Source organism: Somniosus microcephalus, chromosome 6, assembly GCF_052327205.1.
Source record: "Somniosus microcephalus isolate GS21.2 chromosome 6, FLI_Smic_1.0, whole genome shotgun sequence".
Taxonomy (NCBI): Eukaryota; Metazoa; Chordata; class Chondrichthyes; order Squaliformes; family Somniosidae; genus Somniosus; species Somniosus microcephalus.
In genome coordinates, this window is record NC_140992.1 from 88,092,275 (window position 1) to 88,112,353 (window position 20,079).

The window sequence follows — 20,079 nt, forward strand, 5'->3', positions numbered from 1 at the left end:
CGGAGGTGGTTCCCGTCATCCACTACTTCGGCGGACGTGGCCAGGGCGTTCATTTCCACCTGGGTTGCCCGGCTCGGAGTGCCCGCAGATATTTCTTCCGACAGAGGACCGCAGTTTTCCTCCGAACTCTGGAATGCAGTGGCCCAAGGACTCGGTGTCAAATTACATCGCACCACAGCCTACCACCCACAGGCGAATGGCCTCTGTGAACGTTTCCACCGATCACTGAAAGCCGCCGTGAGGGCCAGCCTCCAGGACGCTGGATGGGCAGCTACCGTGGGTCCTGTTGGGCCTTTGCACGGCCCCCAAAGAAAACCTTCGCTCTTCATCAGTGGAGCTGGTGTACGGTCAGCCACTGCGAGTCCCGGGGGATTTCCTGCCAGCTTCGACGAAGCCATGGTCCACGTCTGACCAGCTTACTAGTCACCAGGAAGCAGCCAGATGCTTCGCACCGGTGCCCACTTCGCACCACGGGCTGCAGAGTTCGCACGTTCCCCCGGAGCTCCACAAGGCTGAGTACGTCTTTATTCGCCATGATGCTCATAGGGATCCACTCAAGGCCCCATATACTGGTCCCTTCCGCGTGTTGGAGGCAGGGGACAAAACCTTCACGGTAGATGTCGGTGGTAAACCGGACCACATTTCGGTCGATCGCTTAAAGCCAGCACATCTGGACCTCGACCGCCCCGTCGAGACAGCACAATCGCCGAGACGAGGTCAGCCACCCATCGCCGTTACTGCAGACCAAGTGCAACCGCCCGCCAGACCGCCCAACAGCCTCAGGAGTACAGGAGTCGTTCTGACAGGCTCATCAGACCCCCTCACCGTTTGACTTTGTCCGTTAAAGCGAATGTGGCGGGCCCACTGAATGACTCTGGGCAACTGTATATAATTCCCTTTAACGATATTCTAACACCAGCCTAAGCCTGTACCATTGTGTTAGACATTACTGTGTTTTGTATATAGTATTTGTATGTACGGGGCGTGGCCCCTTTAAGAGCACGGGAAAACGCGGGCAAACGCGATGACGTCACGTCGCAAATCACGTGACTGTCCGGGCAGTCCTCGTGGAATCTCCATCTTGTTAAGACCTGTTTTCGTGGTTCTCCTGTATCGATCTCAACAAACTGTTTGAACTCGTTTAGTCTTACATTAAAGACCTGTTTGATTGATCTCCTGAGTCGACCTCAGTTATTGGTTAGGAATTCATCAATTCCTACACCAGCGTGTTTTCCACTGGAAACCCACTGGCGTTTAAAATCCAGGCCATAGATTTATAGGCATGTTGAGGCATTTTGGGGGAAAAATTCAGTTGGTTGTGCCTCCCGTTAGTGCCTTAAGAGGGTGCCAAGTGGGGCGCAAAGCGATATCTGCGCCTCTCGCGAAATTGACCGGACATTTTGCGGCGGCGCTAAACAATACCGCCCGATCTCCTGCGAACGCAGATCTTGACATAATTCGAGAGTGCAACGCCCTTGTGACGCCTGGAACGGAAATTGAGTGGCGCCTCCCTCCTTTCCACCTGGCGCAACCAACGACAGGTTGACTGGAACGCTTCCCAGTCGCTGTGGGGCTGAGGGGGTGCTATTTAAAGGGGGCCTCTTCCTGGCTTTTGTGTGGTAGCCATTTTTGCACCACACGTTCTGAGAGAGAGAGAGAGATTTTGAGAGAGACAAAGAGAGAAAGAGAGACTTCTGCATTGAGTCAACGCTGCCTGAGGTAGTTTTGGCTTCTGACCATAACGTTGCAGGTACTTTGGTTTTTGATCTTCATAACCTTGATTGCCTAGATACTATGGGGGCTGCAATGGATGGGAATGTCGTCCTTCTCCATCACATTCGGAGGGCACAGAGATGCAGAGAGAGACTGGCAATCATGGCCAGACGGAGGAGGGCCAACAGGCCTCTGTATAGGAGACCTTACCCTCCCAGGGTACAGAATAGATCTTCTGCGCTCCACCGCGCCAACCAAAGTCTCCAAGGCACGCTCGCTGAAGCGCTGTGCTCGCTCCCTGGCCCTCTCCATAGTCATTGGCTGCAAGATTTAGCCACAGGTCTGCCCAGGCCGAGATTCAAGGCTCCAATGAGCAGGGTGTGGCTGCAGAGCAAGATCCCCTTTAAGAACTGACCGGCGCCAGTGTGTCTGTGTTCAATCGCTAACTGACAGCACCTGTGCTGCGCCTGCCCTCTGAGGTAGCGCCTCGCTCCTCAGCCTTAGCGCCTTAAGGGAGGTGTGTAGCGCCTGATTTAGCGCTCCAATCACCTCCAGGGGCGATAAAAGCCAAGTTTGCTGTCGGCGGCGATAATTAGCGCCAGGCGCTAAACTTTGCGCTCCGCCAATAATGGCGCCCCATATGGGGCGATACCGAATTTTTCCCCCTTTGTTTCCTGTGATCATTGCAGTGCATGCTCAGTTGTAATTCCCTGTGTTGGTCCGCGTCTATCCTGAACCCTTGTTGAATTTGGTTTCATTTAAATTTCAGATGCTATAATGGAAGAAGTAAAGGGCAAGTGTCAGAAAATGAATTTATTTAAATAAAAATTAAATAGCACAAAAAGCAACAGGAAGCACAGAGGTCAAAATAGGGAAGATTCAGCAGTGAAAATAAAAGTGACAGTTTTATTTTAAAGATAAATGCTTAGTGAATGTGGCTATTGTCCAGTAAAATAGTAATAACACTGTATATGTACACTCCCATGTTATTTGATTCCAAGCTTAGTCAAACCACAGATTAACATAATGGTTACAGAACGTAGTTTGCTCAATGACCAGCACATTTATTTTGTGTGTTTATTTGGTTCACCTAAAACACACCCATTTTAGGCTCTATCGAGTTTACTAATTTAACTAATTCAAGTCCTGTGGCATTTCTCATGGGTCAACAGAATAGAAATACACAACCACGTGTATTGCAGCGGTTCAAGAAGGCGGCTCATCATCATCTTCTCGAGGGCAATTAGAGATGGGCAATAAATGCTGGCCTTGCCAGCGATGCCCACATCCCATGAACGAATAAAAAAAACATATGTTGAAGATGGTAAATATGCATGATTATGCTGAATTTTAACAACAGGGCAAAAGAAATTGTAAATTTATATAGAAAAAATGATGTTACTGGATGGCTGAAGTGAGGAAGAAGTTGACAATTTTACTTACCTGCTCTCTTTCCATATTATTCACTCAAAGACCAATTTAACAATGTAGAAATACTGCTACAGTAAGTATATTACTCCTAGAATGTTGCATCCTGATGGAGCAAATATTGGTATTTTATAAATGATAGACAAAAAAAAAGATTAATATACCAATGGTGGCAGTTCTCACACTTCTATACCACTGCGGCATCAAAGGGTAAGACGATACATGATCAGTGGTGTACATTTAAGGAGTTATTTTACAACTTCCAAAAAATATATATTCCACTGAGAAGAAAAGGGTGTAAAAGAAAAGACAGCCATCCGTGGCTAAGTAAAGAAATTAAGGATAGTATTCGACTAAAAACAAGGGCATATAAGGTAGCCAAATCTAGTGGGAGGATAGAGGATTGGGAAAACTTTAAAAGACAGCAAAAAATAACAAAAAGATTATTAAGAAAGGGAAGATAGATTATGAAAGTAAATTAGCAAAAAATATAAAAACAGATAGTAAGAGTTTTTATAGTTATATAAAAAGAAAAAGGGTGGCTAAAGTAAATGTTGGTCCCTTAGAGGATGAGACCGGGAAATTAATGGTGGGAAATATGGAGATGGCAAAAACACTGAATGAATATTTTGTATCAGTCTTTACAGTAGAAGACACTAAGAATATCCCAACACTGGACAAACAGGGGGCTATAGGGGGGGAGGAGCTAAACACGATCAAAATCACTAAGGAAGTGGTATTCGGTAAAATAATGGGACTCAAGGCGAATAAATCACCTGGACCTGATGGCTTACATCCTAGGGTCTTGAGGGAAGTGGCGGTAGGGATTGTGAATGCATTAGTAATAATTTTCCAAAACTCCCTGGACTCAGCAAAGGTCCCGGCAGACTTGAAAACTGCTAATGTAACACCCTTATTTAAAAAGGGCAGTAGACAGAAGGCTGGAAACTATGGACCGGTTAGCCTAACATCTGTGGTAGGTAAAATTTTGGAGTCCATTATTAAGGAGACAGTAACAGGACATTTGGATAATCATAATTTAATAGGACAAAGTCAGCATGGTTTTATGAAGGGGAAGTCATGTTTGACAAATTTGTTGGAGTTCTTTGAGGAAGTAACATATAGGGTGGATAAAGGGGAACCAGTGGACGTAGTGTATTTAGACTTCCAAAAGGCATTTGACAAGGTGCCACACAAAAGATTATTGCTTAAGATAAAAAATCACGGGATTGGGGGTAATATTCTGGCATGGATAGAGGATTGGCTATCTAACAGAAGGCAGAGAGTTGGGATAAATGGTTCATTCTCAGACTGGCAATCAGTAACTAGTGGTGTTCCGCAGGGGTCAGTGCTGGGTCCCCAACTCTTTACAATCTATATTAACGATTTGGAGGAGGGGACCGAGTGTAACATATCAAAGTTTGCAGATGATACTAAGATGGGAGGGAAAGTAGTGAGTGAGGAGGACATAAAAAACCTGCAAGGGGACATAGACAGGCTAAGTAAGTGGGCAGAGATTTGGCAGATGGAATACAATACTGGAAAGTGTGAGGTTATGCAGTTTGGCAGGAAAAATCGTAGAGCAAGTTATTATCTTAATGGCAAGAAACTGGAAAGTACTGAAGTACAAAGGGATCTGGGGGTCCTGGTGCACGAAACTCAAAAGATTAGTATGCAGGTGCAGCAAGTGATTAAGAAGGCCAATGAAATGTTGGCTTTCATTGCTAGGGGGATAGAATATAAAAATAGGGAGGTATTGCTTCAGTTGTACAAGGTATTGGTGAGACCGCACCTGGAATACTGCATACAGTTTTGGTGTCCATACTTAAGAAAAGACATACTTGCTCTCGAGTCAGTACAAAGAAGGTTCACTTGGTTAATCCCGGGGATGAGGGGATGGACATATGAGGAGAGGTTGAGTAGATTGGGACTCTACTCATTGGAGTTCAGAAGAATGAGAGGCGATCTTATTGAAACATATAAGATTGTGAAGGGGTTGGATCGGGTGGATGCGGCGAGGATGTTCCCGATGATGGGTGAAACTAGAACTAGGGGGCATAGTCTTAAAATAAGGGGCTGCTCTTTCAAAACTGAGATGAGGAGGAACTACTTCACTCAGAGGGTGGTAGGTCCATGGAATATGCTGCCCCAAAAAGCTGTAGAAGCTACATCATTACATAAATTTAAAACAGAAATAGACAGTTTCCTAGAAGTAAAGGGAATTAAGGGTTACGGGGAGCGGGCAGGAATTTGGACATGAGTCTAGGTTCGGATCGGACATGGCCCTGTGGGTAGCAGAGTGGGCCCAGGGGCCGTGTAGCCTGATCCTGCTCCTATTTCGTGTGTCCTATTCTGTTAGATTCAGGAGATGATTCTGTGATAGTAGATTGGCGGTTAGGATCAGATCAGCCATGATCTTATTAAATGGCGGAGCAGGCTCGAGGGGCCGATTGGCCTACTCCTGCTCCTATTTCTTATGTTCTTATGTTCTTATGACATACTCTTCATGTTGTAATTGCACTTCAGCCCTCTATACCACTACAGCAGCATATGTACACCAATACTGAGGCAAGATTTGTAGCTTGCACCGTCAGAAAATTCACGTTCACCTAAACACCTTCCCAATTTGCCTAGTAGTTCACCTGTTTGGGTCAGTTCCCCCATCTCACACACCGTGTGGCTGGGGAGGAGTGCAATGTTGTTCAAGGGGCCGTCCAGTTGACCTTTACCAGCATTGTTCCTGCTCTTGATAAAGTTTTCCAGCAGCCGGTGAGAAGGTTCCCTTGCAACAGAGAAAAAAAAATGAAGTTTAATACACCTGGACGTAAATGGAGACATTGAATAAGCATTAACATTTTAATCCACAGGTATTACTTTGGAAAAGCCCTGCTTTTCCTCCCTACATCATCTGCTCTTATTCTGCAGTAGCTATCACTCGGCCGTCTGTATACTGCAAGCGGAGGCTTTCTCGATTAAAAAAAAATTCCGCTCCAATCTCCAGAAGACGCTGATTCCTGCTGGCTATAAATTGAATGGATGCCAACAACCCTCTACTATCTTGCCCAAAAAGCCATTCATGAGTGCCAGCAAACTATTCGGCCATTTTGGAGTTGTGCCAAATCTTGTTTGTAGCTAATGTCTTCACACACACTTTCCAACAGGAGTCATTGGACAGCAATCAGGAGTAGTAACCCTGCTTGATTTGCCTATCCCTAGCCAGGGACACTCAGCCTAACAGTAGCTCTACAACCTTCATGTGGCCTGCATTGTTCACGACACTCTCACTTCAGCAGCAAAAAAGCTGCTCACTCCACTTGCACAGACTGAACCAGTAATGCCTGGATTTGCAGTCCAGGAGAAAAATGAAAGCTCACAGTTGTTGAAATAGACTACAGTTCTCAGAAATAAAAGCATGCTGGCTATATAAGGCCAACAAAACTACCTGTCAATTAGCCTGTAAACCCATGGTATTCATGGTAGTGATTGAATTCCATTGCACTACACACCCAAACAGCTGATCCCAAATGGCTGATTCACATGATTTTGGGTAGTCAGCATTGGTTTCATCTGTTGCCTGGCACATACCAGGAGAGCAGGTCTAAAGGTGCATGATGGGAAAGAAGATAGTTAGTGACCTTCTCTGATAAAAGATTGACATAACTGCGGACTAACATGGTGGGACCAGACCAGGGCAATAGCTAAGATATTAATGAGAGATTAAAGGGTGTAGCCTGGCTTGGGGGGGGTGGGGGTGGAGGGTGTCTGAGAATAACATGAAAGAGACAAAAATAAGACAGTAGGACTTTCAGCAGACTTCGGGAATGAGTAACTGAGCAATCCAGATCATAAGAACATAAGAATTAGGAGCAGGAGTAGGCCATACGGCCCCTCGAGCCTGCTCCGCCATTCAATAAGATCATGGTTGATCTTTGACCTCAATGCCACTTTCCTGCCCAATCTCCATATCCCTTGATTCCCCTAGAAACTCTATCTATCTCAGCCTTGAAGACACCCAATGATTCAGCATCAGTCTCTACTTCATTCTCCATTCTGTACTGAGTTAGATGATCTCACTGGGAGAGTGGTGTGGATTCTACAATTGGCCTCAGTGCTCCTTGAGTAGGGAAGGGAAAATCAGCCAGGGTTCCTGCTTCTGCAACCCTGCTGGAAGTTCTGATTTGCAGATGTCAGGTGATGACAGGTTCGAGCTCCAATGTGATGCCCCCATGGTTGAATTATCAGATCTCGTTAATTGTCTAGGCTCACAGATAAAGAATGACCACTTGGGAAAAAGAATTAGAAGGTAATCAATGCCTGTAGAACCATACTCCAGCAGAATCAACATCTTCAGAAGGAGAGGGGAGGGAGAAAATTGACAAGAAAAACAAGTTCAAAAGAAGGGGGTTTAAATTTATCTTTGTTTACAGTGCTGCACGACACCCCTAAACCAAATGGATTTCTAAAAGAAAGAACTTGCATTTATATGCCGCTTTATTATATATCCCGATATCCCAAAACAATCCACATCCAATTAATTCCTTTTTGATGTGCAGCCACTGTTGGTGGGTAAACACAGCATCCAATTTATATACACCAAGATCGCACAAGCAGCAAATGAGATAAATGACCACTTAATCCGTTTTTATATTGTAGTGGTGATTATCTTCTTCTATTAGTGCCGCATGGCATTTCACATCCACCTCACCCACCAGATGGGATCTCAGTTTAACATCTCATACAAAGGATGACATCTCGAACAATGCAGTATAACTTCAGTGCTCCAATGAAATGTCAGCCTGGATTAAATGCTGAAGTTTCAGGGTGGGGCTTGAATCCACAACTTTCTGACTCAGACGCAAGAGTACTATGAACTCAGCTAACATTTAGGTGCAGTACTGAGTCTATCATGTCTTCCACTGTCTTATGAGCAGCCTACATAAAGGAGCCAAGATGTATAGGGGTGGAACATTCAGCTGCAGTCTACTCAGCCCATCTACATTGAGAAAGGACCCCAGGCAGATACTGTGTTACTCTGGCTGAAATTGTGATATGGCATATTTTTAGATGTCAAATTCTTCATGAAAGAATCAGTCTTAAGTCAAGTAAGATGATTCACTGAAGTGGGTTAGTGTAGTGTACTCGTTGTTCTTAAGTTATTATGCAAAGACAAGTTGTATTGATGGAAATAAATGAATCTAATTGTAACTGTTGTTTTATATGTCCACCCAATGGGAAATAAAGCAGATTATCAATTCATGTCAAGCCTCAAATGTTTTCTTGGCCCGCCTTCAGAGACACTAAAGAAATACAAGTGCAAAAGACATGAGCATCTGTTTGGATCACAAGGGGATGTTATTGTTACATCTCTTCGTACAAGTATATACAGGGCTGTGTGAGTCAACTCCCAGAAAATTAAGATGCTCAGTTTTAAACCGAGAAGGTATCTACGGCAAACCCAATTTAATGACAGCATCCTTTACTGAAAACTATTTACATTTTGATACAACATCCTAGCAGTGCATTTTTATATAATAATATAGGGTTCTTGATAGGCTTTATCTTAAGGTTTTGTTTTTAAATGATTCTCAATTAGGTCACATTTTTAAGAGAGAAAAAGCAGTTATGCATGTGGAATTTATTGGTGGTTCTTGGCAATAATCGGTCCCAGACTTGGATTAACCTGGCTTCCTGACTGTGGTTTTAATTTACCTGTTATCAAGACCTCTAAATAGTGATGCTTCAATGGAAACATTGAAGTTATTTCACGTACAGCTTTGTGTGGGTGAAGTGCTCTATGTGCTACATACCGGTAATATTAGGCACGTTGAATATTTGTGCAAATTAAATGGATAAAAATCACTGCCATTAAAGGTACAGTATTCTTGAGTTGCATTGATAATATAACAATGTTTGCATTAGTAACAGAACCATAATGTTTTTCTAACTCCTCCAACATCCCATCCTTTTTACACACGTTTATTCCCTGACTTTCTGCATAGAGTCCTGTTTCCAAAAGCCAGGCAGCATGTGTCAGTGTCTATCTTTATTGCTGGCTGTTCACACCCAGAAGGAGATGAAAAATATTCCAACACTCTGGGTGTGAAGCCATTGTCGATCACTGAGTAAAGCTACCGAATTGCTTATTATTTTCAGTCAATGAGGAAACAAAATGAAAGCTAGCTCATTAGCACTTAATTACCTACCATCTCAGACTTCCTTTTCCTTTTATTTGCAGGGATAAACTAGGCTTTACAATACAACATTTAAAGTAACAGTTCTTTCAAATCTTTTCTATGGAAAATAGTTGTAAGATCCCAAACTGTGATTGTTACCTCCTGAACCTTAACAAAAAAACACTGTTCATGGTGTGTACAAAGCTTAAGTGCAAAAAACCCCAAATAGTTCATCTAAATGCCCAGTAATTCTACTGCAAAGAAAATAAAGTGAAGGTTAATGACCATCCCATACCTTCCTAACATTAATGGCCAAAAGTACCACTTTTCTGGTGATTTTAGGTGTTTTTATTTGTTTTCTAGTACATTCTAATATATTATACAGCAAAGTCTATGGGCCCTGACAACATCCCGACTATCGTTCTGAAGACTTGTGCTCCAGAACTAGCCATGCCTCTAGCCAAGCTGTTCCAGTACAGCTACAACTCTGGCATCTATCCGACAATGTGGAAAACTGCCCAGGTCTATCCTGTCCACAAAAAGCAGGACAAATCCAACTAGGCCAATTACCGCCCCATCAGTCTACTCTCAATCATCAGCAAGGTGATGGAAGGTGCCATCAACAGTGCTATCATGCGGCACTTACTCACCAATAACCTGCTCACTGATGCCCACTTTGGATTCCGCCAAGACCACTCGGCTCCCGACCTCATTACCGCCTTGGTCCAAACATGGACAAAGGAGCTGAATTCCAGAGGTGAGGTGAGAGTGACTGCCCTTGACATCAAGGCAGCATTTGACTGAGTCTGGCATCAAGGAGCCCTAGTAAAACTGAAGTCAATGGGAATCAGAGGGAAAACGCTTCACTGGCTGGAGTCATACCTAGCACAAAGGAAGATGGTTGTGGTGGTTGAAGGTCAATCATCACAGCCCCAGAACATCGCTGCAGGTGTTCTTCAGGGCAGTGTCCTAGGCCCAACCATCTTCAGCTGCTTCATCAATGACCTTCCCTCCAATATAAGGTCAGAAATGGGGATTTTTGCTGATGACAGCACAGTGTTCAGTGCCATTCACAACTCCACAGATAATGAAGCAGTCCATGCCCACATGCAACAAGACCTGGACGACGTTTAGGCTTGGGCTGATAAGTGGCAGGTAACATTCGCGCCACACAATTGCCAGGCAATGACTATCTCCAACAGGCAAGAGTCTAAACACTGCCCCTTGACATTCAATGGCATTACCATCGCTGAATCCACCACTATCAATATCCTGGGGGGTCACCATTAAACAGAAACTTAACTGGACCAGCCACATAAAAACTATGGCAATAAGAGCAGGTCAGAGGCTAGGTATTCTGCAGTGAGTGTCTCACCTCCTGACTCCCCAAAGCCTTTCCACCATCTACAAGGCACAAGTAAGGAGTGTGATGGAATACCCTCCACTTGCCTGGACAAGTGCAGCTCCAACAACACTCAAAGCTCGACACCATCCAGGACAAAGCAGCCCGCTTGATTGGCACCCGATCCACCACCTTAAACATTCACTCCCTCCAACACCGGCGTACCATGGCTGCAGTGTGTACCATCTACAAGATGCACTGCAGCAACTCGCCAAGGCTTCTTCGGCAGCACCTCTCAAACCCGCGAGCTCTTCCACCTAGAAGGACAAGGGCAGCAGGCACATGGGAACACCACCACCTCCAAGTTCCCCTCCAAGTCACACACCATCCTGACTTAGAAGTATATCGCCGATCCTTCATCGTTGCTGGGTCAAAATCCTGGAACTCCCTACCTTACAGCACTGTGGGAATACCTTCACCACACGGACTGCAGCGGTTCAAGGTGGCAGCTCACCACCACCTTCTCAAGGGCACCTAGGGATGGGCAATAAATGCTGGCATTGCCAGCGACGCCCACATCCCATAAAAACAAATTTAAAAATAATTATAAATATCTATCTACATCTATAAATTTAATTTTGTACACCAATTTACACCAGTTCCTTAGCAGCATAATTAATTGCCAATTTGTGACTTTGGAAAAAGTTTCACAAATCAGAGGTTATCCTTTTTCAATAATGGGCTGGATTTTGCTCTCAGCGGCTAATGAACGGCGCCAGGCGTTCATTACAGTTGCATTTGCCCACACACTTTCTCTGAGATTTTGCACTGGAACTTACTGTAAATTAGAAAGCCAAAACAGCATGGCGCCCTCTACAGGGAATCTGGGACCCGTGTGAACAGGACAAACAACTGTGTCTCTCCTTAACCAATCAGATTGAAGAATCGTGAATGAGCACCACAGAGTCTGGACCAGGAAGTATCCGTTAGAATATTTAATTCAATGTCAAATCAGGCACAGAAAGCGCAATAAAGAGAGGGGAAGAAAGATGGGATTAAGAGAGAGAGAGATAAAAGAGACAGAAATAAAAATTAAAAAAATTATTATTTTTTTTTTTTTAAATCTCCAACAATAATTAAAATCTGAAGGAATGTGACTCCACACTTGTAAAATGTTCTGAACCAGTGAAGTTGTTTGGCAGTAATTAAGACTTATCATGCCATTAAAAATGTACTTACACTAGAATGGACAAGCCCTAACTTTTTCTGGTGAGTTTAGTGTGTATCTATCACATAAGTACAGCAACGTCACGCCATTCCATATGTTTCAATGCCGAGTCTTGGCAAGTTACCGGTATAGCTCAGCTTCTGGAGGAGCAGGGCATCATGGGCAGCAACCTTTGCACATAATAATCAATTCAATAGTACTGAAACCTCCCAATCTGAAAAATATCCTGTGGTAACATTATGGGTGTACGCTCATGAATTTAAACTGGATTTAGAAATCCAGGTAGCTAAAGCTCCTCTAACCCCCGTGGGGGAAGGATACCGGCATATAGTAATGTAGTCAAAATGTTATTGAATGGGAAGTGAATTTTTCGAGGAATGGAGCCAAAAATTGTTTTACACAAATTACTTTCGAAAAATGAAAAGATTAAAGCTAATCAGTCATATTTTTATTTCCAATTTTAGATCATTAGAATGGCTCAATGTGAGGGATGGTGGACTAAATTAAATAGGAATGAAAATGGTCAAGCCTATAATTGCTCAGCACTAGTATCCAGAATACACATTCTGCTAAGTCAGTTTGTTGAAGAAAATGCTTGATTAAGCTGTAATTGAACTGACAGAACGACAAGTCAACTAACTAATCAAGTTAGCTAAGCAAACTAAAAATATATCATCCTTGACAACCTGAAAGTGCTGAGTCATGGGAGAAATATCCAAATGTCACAACAGCAGTGTTCTTTGGAAAGTAACAAATGTATGTGCAACAGCTGAAGTCAAGAATAGTTCATTTGTCCCTCAGCACTCCCATTGTAACTACATCTTTTCGAATGTCATACATGAGGCCCTGATTTTCAGATTTCATAGAAAAACAAACTAAACTATGGAATGTGATCACACAACATTAAGAAAAATCCTGAAATCCAGCATAATAAAATGGAATGTAATTTAACCATTTGCCTTGGAGCAGTGATCTTTGTCATAGACCTTTATTCAGGGCTGTTATTCAGTTGTATGTTATTTTTTGAGTACTCAGATTTTGGGGAACTGTGTCAGCTTTGTAAAAAAACTGTCTATTAGCTTTTCTGAGTTTTGCATGTATGTTGCCGAGGTGGTATCATGCATTAACAACAGCAGGCTCGCAGCTCCATTTTGTTTTGAAGAAGTACACAATATATATATAAGATCTAGACGAGGGAACTAGATGTAATATCTCCAAGTTTGCAGACGACACAAAGCTGGGTGGGCGTGTGTGCTGTGAGGAGGATGCCGAGAAACTCCAGTATGATTTGGACAGGTTGGGTGATTGGGCAGATGCATGGCAGATGCAGTATAATGTGGATAAATGCGAGGTTATCCACTTTGGTGGCAAAAACAGGAAGGCAGATTATTATCTGAATGGCAATAGATTGGGAGAAGGGGAAGTGCAACAAGACCTGGGTGTCTTTGTGCACCAGTCGCTGAAGGTAAGCATGCAGGTGCAGCAGGCGGTTAAGAAGGCAAATGGTATGTTGGCCTTCGTAGCGAGAGGATTTGAGTACAGGAGCAAGGATTTCTTGCTGCAGTTATACAGGGCCTTGGTGAGAACACACCTTGAGTAATGTGTGCAGTTTTGGTTGCCTTATCTAAGGAAGGATGTTCTTGTCATGGAGGGAGTGCAGCGAAGATTCACCAGACTGATACCTGGGATGGCAGGAATGACGTATGAGGAGAGATTGGGTCGATTGGGCTTATATTCACTAGAGTTTAGAAGAATGAGAGGGGATCTCATTGAAACTTATAAAATTCTAACAGGACTAGACAGACTAGATGCAGGAAGGATGTTCCTGATGGCAGGGGAGTCCAGAACCAGGGGTCACAGTCTAAAGATAAGGGGTAAGCCATTTAGGACAGAGATGAGGAGGAATTTCTTCACCCAGAGAGTGGTGAACCTATGGAATTCTCTACCACAAAAGGCAGTTAAGGCCAATTCATTAAATATATTCAAGAAGGAGTTAGATATATTTCTTAAGGCTAAAGGGCTCAAGGGATCTGGGGACAAAGCAGGGACAGGGTACTGAATTTGGATGATCAGCCATGATCTCATTAAATGGCGGAGCATGCTCGAGGGGCTGAATGGCCTACTCCTGCTCCTATCTTCTATGTTTCTATAAGTGTTAAGCATCACATGTCTGCCATGCGGATAAGTAAATTTGTGCCCTACACTCTTCCTCCTTTCCCAATAACATGAGCAACTGCAGACCTTACATTTCTTTCCCATTTTCTCAAGGCAGGGGTTGTTAGGGATTCACAGGAGCTGGGTGGTGGGGGTCGGGGGGTGGGGGGGGGGGGCGCTGATGTATCAACATTGTTTATGTTGATCCTTTGTCAGAAGACAGTACTGGAAGGGTTAGGGTTAGGATGTCAGCCTTGTTGTGTATGTAACCGTTTACCTTTAAGGGAACTATAGAATGTGACCGTTCGCCTTTAAGAGCACTACTTCAGGGTGGCACTATTTATTGGCTCATGTATACTGTAATACCGATAGTGACCACACCAGTATATAAGGGTTGTGATACGTTAACTAGGGCAGAAATCGCCCAGACCTCTGAATAGTAAAGACCTGTTTTGTTTGTACTCCTAAAGTCTCTGAAGTTATTTACTGCACAACTTACAGACTTTACAATGGCGACGAGGCCGATCGTACCCTGCGGCAACAGTAGTTCCTAAGCAACTAAGGAGCGTCGAAGTGAGGCACCCGCCCTCGTCGTTCTGCTGGGTGAAAACTCGAGGCTGCAGCGATAGCAAAGAGGAAGATTTTGGCATTGAAAACTTCCATCTGCAACAGGCACTGACGGTCCCTTCTGCCACAGTGAGGAGCGAGCCGATCGACAAGAGAGGCAAGGCTGCCACGGACTGTGAGTAAGGGAACAGTAAAAGAAAATAAGGAAGGAGTAAAACCAGAGGATAAGGGCGGTACACTCGACCACGGTCGAGGGGGAAAGGAGCCAGACAAAGTCGGGTCCAGAGGCGCTGAGACCGGGAGCAGGCCGGGTGAGACAGAGCCGAGAAATCGGGAATTGGCCGAGAGCCAGTTCAGAGGCTGTAACTGTCCGCCGTCATCGGGGGTACCCGGAGCCGGTTGCCTGCCGCGGGAAGGAGAGCGCTGAAGCCGACGCGCGGGCTGGGGATCTGAAAGCCAGCGGAGAGCGCTGAAGCCGACGCGCGGGCTGGGGATCTGAAAACCAGCGGAGAGCGCTGAAGCCGACGCGCGGGCTGGGGGTCTGAAAGCCAGCGGAGAGCGCTGAAGCCGACGCACAGGCTGGGGACCGGTAGCCAGCGGCCGTCGCCCGCGGGGGAAAGTGTACCCCTCCCGCCAGGGGAAGAAGCGGGAAACCGCCATTGCCGTGGGCGGGGAGAACAGAAAAGCGCGGGGAAAACCGCCATTAAAGTGGGCGGGGAGAGCCGAGAAGCGCGGGAAAGCCGCCATTTTTCGCGGGAAAACCGCCGAAGAAGAAGGAAGAAGCGGGAAACCGCCATCTTGGAAATTATTAAGAATTTCAGAAAAGTAATAAGATTTTTCAGAAAGGCTGGTGTGTTCTCAAGAAGAGAGAAGAAAATTAATAATAAGTAAAGTAATACTTGTACTGTTCTCAAAAAGAGAAGAAGATGCCTAAGCGAGGAAATATTAATGACTTTAATGCAGAAATAGAAGACTGGGCCACGTATGTGGAACGCATAGAAATATATTGCGTAGCCAACGAAATTGAGGATGACAACAAGGCAATAACTTTGTTAAATTCGATGGGAGCAAAAACATACGGGCTTTTGAAACATCTAATAGCACCAGTTAAACCAGTGGACCAGACCTTCGAAGAGATCGTAACAGTGTTGAAGGATCACTTGAACCCCACACCGTTGATGCTGGCTGAACGATTTAAATTTTACGCCAGAACCCAGAGGCAAGATGAAAGCAATGCGGAATACTTAGTCGAACTGCGTAAGCTAGCGAAATACTGCCAGTTTGGAGGGAATTTGACAGAGGCGCTGCGGGACAAGTTCGTATGCGGCTTGGCCAAAGAAGGAACGCAGAAGCGACTTCTGGAAGAAAACGACCTCACACTGGACAGGGCTGTCCTCATAGCTTCATCGCACGAAGCCGCAGCGAAAGGGACGGCGGAAATGCAGCTAAAGGCGGCGGCACTCGGGGTGGACCAAATTACAACAAGCACTCCCAAATGCTACCGTTGTGGAAAGACAACGCACGACCAGAATCAGTGCTGGTTTAAGAACCAAGAGTGCAGGAAATGTGGCAAACTGGGTCACATCGCGAAGGTATGCAGGTCCGGAAAGAAGACCAACAAGCAAAGGAAGCCACCACCACAAGGAAAGTACAACAAGGTGCATCAGGTGGCTGAAAAGAGTTCAGACGAACAAAATTCAGACTCAGACCCAAACAGCCAGGAGCTGGATAGTCTGAGAATCCACCATGTGGGTAAAGTAACTGATCTACAGTTGATCTGGGTCACACTAAAAATAGCGGGAGTCCAAGTACGAATGGAGCTGGACACGGGATCAGCTGTATCCGTCATCAACCAAAAGGACTATCACCGGCTATTCTCTCACATACCCTTAAGAAATACAAAATTCGTATTACAGACATACACGGGGCATCATGTATACCCCCTGGGAAAAATACGAGTCAAGGTGAGAGATAGGGGTAAAGAACACCCACGAATGTATCTGTACGTACTACCTGAGGGAGGACCACCACTTCTGGGACGGGAGTGGATCAAGAAAATAGACATGGAATGGCACTACCGACAAGCAATGACGAGTGAGGACTCGGGGCAGACAAGCAGCTCAGACTCCGAGCCGGAAGACGATAAGTCCAGCTTATGTATGAAAAACAAGATTAACATGAACTCACGGACTAAGGTTGGGAAATCGATGGCGTGCATAAAGACAGAGAATTCTGAGTCTGTTCAAGCTACAGACAGATGCATTACGGAGGAACACCGGGCTAGAACTCAACGTTATGTCAAAGTACAACGACAATTAGAACAGTTGAGTGCCCGTCTCCTACAAGAGATGGAAAAGGTGAAAAAGTTCTGGGACACCGAATGGGAGTCCCTGGAAAGACAACAGAGACAGCCCGCTCAAGCAGAGAGCGACCATAGAGCCATCGTGGTCAAGTACCAATCACATCTCCCTGAGGCTGTTCAGGAACTAGAATATACACAGAACGATCCAAAGGAAGAGGAATCTTCAGGAAGTCAGGATGGTATTCCAGTTCACCTCTACGACTTGTTGCAAGCAGAGTGTAACGAGTTGAAAGAACAGTATGAACAGGCTCGGACTACAATCCTGGAAGGGGTTAACTTGGCAACTTCCGAAAAGCTCGTGTTAGTGAAAGAACATGAACGACTAAAGGTTGACCATAAGCAAGAATTACAAAGTCTGCAGGAAATGTTTGATGAGCTTCAGGCCAAGGCTGACTCATCGTTAGGGATTCAATCCATAGGAAAAAAATTAGTGGTGGAAGACATACCAGAACAGGGAATTCAGGATGTCCAAGAACTCGTTAAATTATTAAAGGAAACACAAAATAAATATGAAGCGGCAATGGCCGAGGTCCAACGACTTGAAGAACAGATGCAACTGGAAATCTTTTCAGTGGAAGAAAAGGGAACTGTAAGAAACACAGAGACCGTAAGAATGGGCCATGAACATGAGCTTAAATCGTCAGAGGAGAAGGGTTTGGAGCTCTCAAAAGTTATTGAAATAGCCGAGGTTGCAACACAGACGGAGAAGATGGCAGCAGAGCAAACCTTAGATACCAAAAGTACGCTGACTCATGTCAAGGTTGAACAACAGAACGCTGAAACAACTGCTCCGGTAGAGGGATTGAATAGTCCGATCAATCAATCTCCAAAGGAAGTTGAAGTATTAAAATCACAAATGAGGTCATTAGTAAACAACTTGCTGAAAGCCCAGAAAAAGTTAGAGGAAGCGGAACACGTGAAGAAGTCTCTTCAGGAAAGATGTCTGGATTTGGAACAAAGATTGGCTGACGTCCAGCTGGGTAGGGAGGATATAGAAGACCCGCTCGCTGGCCTAGCTCAGGACGACTCCGAATATTACTATGTCCTGTCCTGCCCAACTTGTAACTTCGACTCCCACCATACAGAAATCATGGAGGAGCACCGAAAGTCTACGGAACATCGGGAGAAGGTGGCTCTACTACGGAAAAAGGAGGAAGAGAAGGAGGAACTGCGCATACAGCTGGCAGCTGACAGTGGAGCCCAGAGAGTCTCCAAGAAGCAGAAAAGGAAAAGTCAAAACAGAAGATGACCCATCTGAACCATGATTACCTCTACCAGATCACACACGTGGTCCCTCCGAACGGAGCCAATTCAGTTCGGAAGTTCAAACTGTTAAACCCATGGAAGGACTATTGAATGAGTCACTCCAGCAATGTGAACCGACTACACCACAGAGACTGAATCTATGAACTGTTTTCCACAGAGACTGAATCTGTGATCTGTTGTGACATGAAGATATATATGTTATTATGTTATGTTAAACATGAAGTTATATGACGTTGACTCCATCGAGAGTATATCTGCAACCTGTTTATATAAAATTGAAGATTGTATGTTTAACGGGATTCTGTAAGTAATAAGCTAGGAAGGGAGGAGTGTTGTGTATGTAACCGTTTACCTTTAAGGGAACTATAGAATGTGACCGTTCGCCTTTAAGAGCACTACTTCAGGGTGGCACTATTTATTGGCTCATGTATACTGTAATACCGATAGTGACCACACCAGTATATAAGGGTTGTGATACGTTAACTAGGGCAGAAATCGCCCAGACCTCTGAATAGTAAAGACCTGTTTTGTTTGTACTCCTAAAGTCTCTGAAGTTATTTACTGCACAACTTACAGACTTTACAAGCCTGTTGGATGTTCTCATCATTTTCTGTTTGTATTTTGCTGCCTTGCTTAGCTACTTTCACTACCTTTGGTTCATTAATGTCTTCATTTGCTTCACATAAATAATCATCACCAGTTTCCATCTCTTTACAGCTTTTTATAAAGCTTGTTTGTGCAACACACCAATTCTTTCTTTTCTTTCACCTCTTTTTATTTAGTGCAATTAAACAGCTCATTTATCCTCCCGTCCCCAATTCTGAGAAATGGTCTTTAACCTGTCTTTACAGATACTGATGAGCCTGTTATACATTGGCAGCATTTTGTCTTTTTATTTTTATTATTTTTGTCATGTTAGCATTGACTCTGTGCTGGAGTTCAGTTCAGTTCGATGGGCACCATTAACTCTCCAATAATTTATCCAAGTAGGCATTATTCATGTCCAATTCTGTCCTTATCAAATGTCCCTACATTTCCACCAAACCAGTCAACTCAGCACAAACCAAATATCAAACCTTGGACCATCTTGGTCCGAATGGCTCAGCCACTCACTGCACAAACCTGCTGAGCCATCAAGGTGCTCAACCAATCTAATAATAAGCGTAAGTTCTGACAAAGGGTCCCAACTGAAACTTTAACTGATTTTTCTCTTTAGGTGGACCTGCTGCACATTTCAATGCTCTGTTTTTTTTTAACATTTTCTGATGTTTGATGCTTTGGCACAGAGTTGCATAAATTCCACTATTTTATTTTGAGCACTGAAGAGGAACAAAAAGGAAGAATGCCACAATATGACCCTAGACACATGTACCAGTTATCTTGCCACTACCTTAGGACCATTGATTTTCTTGTTGTATATAAATGACCTGGACATGGGTATAGGGGGTACAATTTTGAAGTTTGCGGATGATACAAAACTTGGCAACATAGTAAATAGTGAGCATGCTATTAGCAGACTTCAGGAGGACGTAGACAGACTGGTGAAATGGGCAGACACATGGCAGATGCAATTTAATGTGGATAAGTGTGAAGTGATGCACTTTGGGAGAAACAACATGGAGAGGCAGTATAATGTAATTGGTACTATTTTGAGGTGCAAGAACAGAGGGACCTGGGGATACATATTCACAAATCTTTGAAAGTGGCAGGGCAAGTTGATAAGGCGGTTAAGAAACGGTATGGGATACTCGGCTTTGTAAATAGAAGCATTGAATACAAAACAAGGAAGTCACGCTAAACCTTTACAAATCTCTGCTTAGGCCTCAGCTGGAGGATTGTGTACAAT

General features: G+C 44.3%; 1 protein-coding gene across 8 annotated transcripts in view; it reads right to left on the reverse strand.

The window, feature by feature from the left end:
* The window catches only part of pxylp1 (2-phosphoxylose phosphatase 1), a 574,980-nt gene that overhangs the window by 201,712 nt on the left and 353,189 nt on the right, over nt 1-20,079 (reverse strand). For all 8 annotated transcript variants that reach the window (XM_085990500.1, XM_085990493.1, XM_085990494.1 and 5 more), the window contains one exon: nt 5,784-5,923. In XM_085990500.1, coding sequence (XP_085846626.1) covers nt 5,784-5,923 — 140 coding nt within the window. The remainder of the gene's footprint in view (nt 1-5,783; nt 5,924-20,079) is intronic.